At 35.5% G+C, this 5,495-nt stretch overlaps 1 protein-coding gene across 7 annotated transcripts in view; it reads right to left on the minus strand.

Moving 5' to 3' along the window:
• The window catches only part of ZEB1 (zinc finger E-box binding homeobox 1), a 276,709-nt gene that overhangs the window by 5,746 nt on the left and 265,468 nt on the right, over positions 1–5,495 (minus strand). For all 7 annotated transcript variants that reach the window (XM_014547958.1, XM_005876533.2, XM_014547960.1 and 4 more), the window contains one exon: positions 1,430–3,240. In XM_014547958.1, the coding sequence (XP_014403444.1) occupies positions 1,430–3,240 (1,811 nt within the window). The remainder of the gene's footprint in view (positions 1–1,429; positions 3,241–5,495) is intronic.

Below are 5,495 nucleotides of genomic sequence, written 5' to 3' on the forward strand. Positions count from 1 at the left end.
AAGAGGAACAACTGTAATAATCTGAATAAAGATTTATTTAAAAATAATAATAAAATAAAAAAAAACATTTCAGGCAGTCTCAGGGAGATAATTTTGTATAGGAGGTCCTCGAGTAAGTAGGATAATCCTACAGGGAGCTTGTAGTAGAACTGGTCTCCTAAGATTCTTTTGTGTCTTTTCTAATGTCTTCCATTCTGCTACCACTAAACCCACAAATTTTCTAAAAGTTTAAATGTTTTCCACAACATTTCTTACAGCTTTGTAAGGTAGGAGAGGAGCAGTCATCTGTCTGGGTCATTTCTGAGCTGCCAGTGAGTGCTAAGTAAGTTGGCTTCACTTTCACTGCTACTTGATATAGTCATAATTAAGTGAAATGTTAGTGGTTCCCCATCTATTATTAAAAGGTGTGCATACTATTCTATACACTAAAAATTTAGATGAATTTACTGGTCATATGAAAAGTTTTTTTGAGTTATCACAAATTACAGAAAACCCAACTGGTAGCAATATTTAAGGGGGGGATATTAAACACATTTGAACATGTTTGAATAAAGGATGAAATCATTTTATTCAATAAAAAAGTGATGGGAAAAAATGGAGAGACATGTTAGTGAAAACAAAAGTCTGGACAATGAAATATACCACAATCACACATAATGTTTCTATCCAGAAGTATCATGAATTTTGGGAGAAAGTTAAAAAGAAAAAATGTATATAGTGATTCACAATCATATTTCCTCACATATATTAATTATATAACTGAACATTGCTTATAGGTTCATAAAATGATCAGTAAATTTACTAGCTGAGTTCTTAGTATACTTAATTTGGTTTAATTAAAGCCTTTTAAAACAGAGTTCTTAACACAAAAACTGACAGCTAAGAAGTTTGCTTGTTGTGGAATGTCTGTGAATGGGAACATAATTCAATTTAATAATGATCATAATCAAGGCAGAAATTATTATAAAAAGAGAAATCCAATTAGTGAGTATTCCAATTTTTCTTCTCTGTCTCTAGCTTCAAACAGTCAAGACTTTAGTTGAGACTTACCAACCATTTTTCACAGTAGACTAACACTTTAAACTTTGACAACTATACCTTGGATTAGGAAACAACTAAAGACATGATGCTACTAAGGTTAAAGCAAAAACTCACCTATTTACTTTTAAAAGTGAGTTTGTAGCAATCTGCATGGCTCTAAAAAAATTCATTTTCCAGTTTCATTTTGTTCATTTCCAAAATGTACAATATTTCTAAGCTTAAAATTTCCACTTAAATGTTAGAAAAATATCACATTTTCCAAAATTCTGACTGCTGCTTGTTAAAATAAATTTGTAATATTGATAAATAAATTTAAAAAAAGAAATAAGTCAAACTATCATTTTACTAAACAGATTTGGGATGGGAGCCTTTTTTTTTTTTTTTTTACCTGATTTCCATTTGGCTGGATCACTTTCAAGGGTGGTTCCTGGACTGCAGGGCTGACTGTAGTAGAGTATGTGTAAGCCACCTGGGGAATCAGAATAGTCTGCTTATTGGCAGCTAGTGCTCTCAAGCATGGAACACTGTTCTGGTCAGCAATGGCCACGATTGTGGGTAACTGGGCAGTAACTGTAGGTATAGCAATATTTATGGGGTTGGCACTTGGTGGGATTACATTTACAACTGGTACTGAGTCTGTAATACAACTGTCCTTTTGTGGCTCCTTTTTTGCACAAGACAAATTCAAGGGTTCTTCCTGGACAGAATAAACACTGTTGTGGTAAACACTAGTGATAGTTGACCTTTCCAATAATTCTCCCTGTTGCTTTGGTAGTGAAAGATCAAGAGGTTCTACTTGTGGCTCTTCTTGTGCACCTTCTGCTGTGTACAAGTAACCCTGTGCATTTCTGGATGAAGAAAGGTTTAGAGGTGATGGGGAAGATGTAATACTTCTGGAACCATTGATGGTTGATCCCACTGGTAAAACTGGAGAGTTAGTTATCTTCATAGGACTTTGTAGATTTATTGTGCTGTCCTTAGATTCATTTGCATTTGTAGACTGAGGATGATCATTATTCTTTGCAGAGACATTTACTTTGCCTGGTTCAGGAGAAGATGGTTCAGAAGACTGCACTGAAATCTGTCCAGTTTGCATCTTTTCAAACCACTTTTTTACTACATCCAGTGGTAGGTTTACTGAATCAGCAATTTTTGAGAGCTCTTCTGCACTTGGTTGTGCATTCAAAGCATAATATGCTTTTAGAAGAGACAAGAGGTTCTTTAACGGTGGCTGACTGGGAGACAAATTGCCATCTCCAGAACCTGATGAAGCAGAAGACTCAGGTTTCTCAGCTTCTGGTGTAGGGAGTGGAGGAGACTGAGCAGGCTGCTTTAGGTTATAGTGCTTTAATTCTGGAAGTGCATTAATATCTCCTGGACAATCGTCACACAGAAGGCAAGTGCTATCGTTCACCTCTCCTTCAAAGCTTTTGTCCTTCTCAGATTTAACAGTAAGATCTTCTGGTAACTTTTCACTTTTGCAACTGTTTGTTGGGACTGGATTTTCTTTTTTTAAATTTTGAGGAACAACTTGAAGTTGGCTAGGCTGCTCAAGACTGTAGTTAATGATAATTTTGGTTGTTCCATCTTGATCAACCAAAGGAAGACTGATGGCTGAAATAACAGAATGGCCACCTTGCTGTATGGATGAAGCACTGATTGTTTCTTGTTCTTTGGATGCAAGATTGGCTTGATTATTCTCCAAAACTTGCCTTATTACATTGCCATCTACTGCCACTTTAAGTACATTCTGAATATCACTTAAATTGATACTTATGGGAGACACCAAACCAACTGTTGGCAGAACAACAGCTTGCACCACACCCTGAGGAGAACTGGTTGCCTGTAATGGGCCACCACCACTAAAAACCCCATTTTGTAAAGGGGTTGAACAATTGATTCCTGAAGCAACCACTATGGGTTTGAATTCATAATCCACAGGTTCAGTTTTAATTTGGTTTACAGAAAGTTGTTCTTGAAGGGGTTTATTCTCTATCTTTTGCCGTATTTGTGGTCGTGTGGGACTGCCTGGTGATGCTGAAAGAGATGGTGAGGAACACTGAGATGCCTTGAGTCCTGTTCTTGGTCGCCCATTCACAGGCATCAAGCTGATACATTTCTTACTGCTTATGTGTGAGCTATAGGAACCAGAATGAGAAAAACGTTTCTTGCAGTTTGGGCATTCATATGGCTTCTCTCCTAAACAATAACAAAAATATATATATTTATAAATTTTTGTTTCCACATTTTCCGTAAAACAAACATAACCATTTAAAAGCGTTTCCATGTATGCTTGTGGTACAATTTTATTTAAAATCATTTTAAGTTCAAAACCCACATAAATGTTATAAACACTAGTAAAACATTAGTCTGAACTACATGTGCTAATCAATAAGAGAATATTCTCTGCATATGTGTGTAATATTTCTGCTAACCTTTAAAACTTCAAAGCATTCTCAAATACCCAAAATACATTACAACCTACTCTTCCAAGTATTTTTTTCTTATTCTGTTTCACCAATGTATGTAATTTTCTGTATTTCAATCTACTTAACCACCTGTAGGATAAACTATTAGAGGAAAGAAAAGTAAATGAAATATCCCATAAAACTGAACAAGTCTGAATATCTCTGACTGTATGAATCATGTAAATACCTCTTTCCTATATCTATAAGGTTTCATTGAAAAGATCTTTCTCAATGGGAATAAAACTATAAATATAAGGTACTTCTATAAGCTGTAACTTATTAAACTGGGATGTATGTGCTCCCAGAGATATAAGGCAATGTTCTAGTGGGTATGCAAAGCAACTTGGATTTCAATTTAAGTGACACTGGTTATGGTAACTTAAAATATTTTTATATTAACACACAGATTATACTATGTTGCACAAATGCAACTTGTAGAGGCCTCCTTTCAAGTTGTTTCCCTAGACCTCCCATGGCATTTATTCTTGGCTGTTAGGAATACTTCAGTAGAAAATTTGAGAAGCCCTGAGTTAAGTGGACTATTTCATACAACCCTAATTTTTCACGTATTCACTTATAGTTATAGTTCATTACTTTATAAGTTAAAGGCTACACCAGTTTCAGAAGTAAGACAGAAACTTCTGGGTTTTGTGTGTCATTTATACCTTGCACCTATTACAGTGCAGGTCACAAAGATGCATACTAAACCTTTTTTTTAAGATTAATGAATGGCTAACTACAGAATTATGAAATGTAGTGGTGCTGATTTATCCACTCAATATCAAAGTAAAGCTCTTTATATCCCCCCCTTTTAAAAGAATTAAAATAAAAGCAGCGAGAACATCAATATAAACTCTCCTAGTTATGTGATTTTAATTTGTCAAGTTTAAAAAAAGTGAGTTATGTTTGCTCAGAAATTTGATTACTTGAAGAATCTGATATCAGAATTGAAAGGCATCCCAGAAGTCCCCTACTACAGCCTCCTTCTCAATGGAGAGTTCATTTTATATCATACTTGACATTTGATATTCTCTGCTCAAACTCCTTTATTAAGAGGAGGTTACTGCTGCTAGGCAACTCTATGAAGATGGTCCAGTTTGGTCTTGCTGAGGCCCATGGATTTGGGTTCAGATCCTAGGTCTGCCACATAATATTTTCTTAACCTTTCTAAGCCTCAGTGTTTTGGTGTGTAAATAAATGTAGATATACCCTCACTGGCTTATTATAGTTATACTAGTGGCCTGGTGCATGGATCTGTGCACATTGAAAGGAAATTAAGTAGAAGAAAGATTCATCCGGTAATTACGTTACTGCAAAAAATTACATGTCAAAGTAGTATGTATAGTATCTCTATATATAAAAGGCTAAGTGACCAACCGTCCGTCCGTCTGACCGACCAGCCGACTGGTACATATGACATGCACTGGCAATTTAAAAATAATCGTTGACTCGCACAAGGAAAATTTCCCCATCGACTTTCTTAATAGTATTACTCCTTCAGGAATTCCATGTAATAAATTAAAATTGAAAGTGGGTGCAATCATCACGCTACTAGAAATCTTAATAGTAAATGGGGTCTTTGTACTAGATTTATTATCAAAAGATTGTGACCTAACATAATCGAAGCTGAAGTATTAATAGGATCTGCGGAAGGAGAGGTTGTTCTGATTCCAAGAACTGATTTGTCCCTGTCTGACACTGGCCTCCCATTTAAATTAATTCAAAGGCAGTTTCCTGTGATGCCAGCATTTGCAATGATTATTAATAAATCACAAGGTCAAACTCTAGACAGAGTAGGAATATTCCTACCTAAACCCATTTTAGGACATGGTCAGTTATATGTTGCTTTCTCTTGAAATCGAAGAGCGTGTGACGTTAAAGTTAAAGCTGTATCCTCCCCTACCTTCCCACTGTAGTTTGACAGTCTATTCAATGCCTCTTTGCCTCTATTTTTGTTCAACAGTTTGTAATGTTCTTTATTATCCA

Source organism: Myotis brandtii, unplaced genomic scaffold (genome assembly GCF_000412655.1).
Source record: "Myotis brandtii unplaced genomic scaffold, ASM41265v1 scaffold49, whole genome shotgun sequence".
NCBI classification, from domain to species: domain Eukaryota; kingdom Metazoa; phylum Chordata; class Mammalia; order Chiroptera; family Vespertilionidae; genus Myotis; species Myotis brandtii.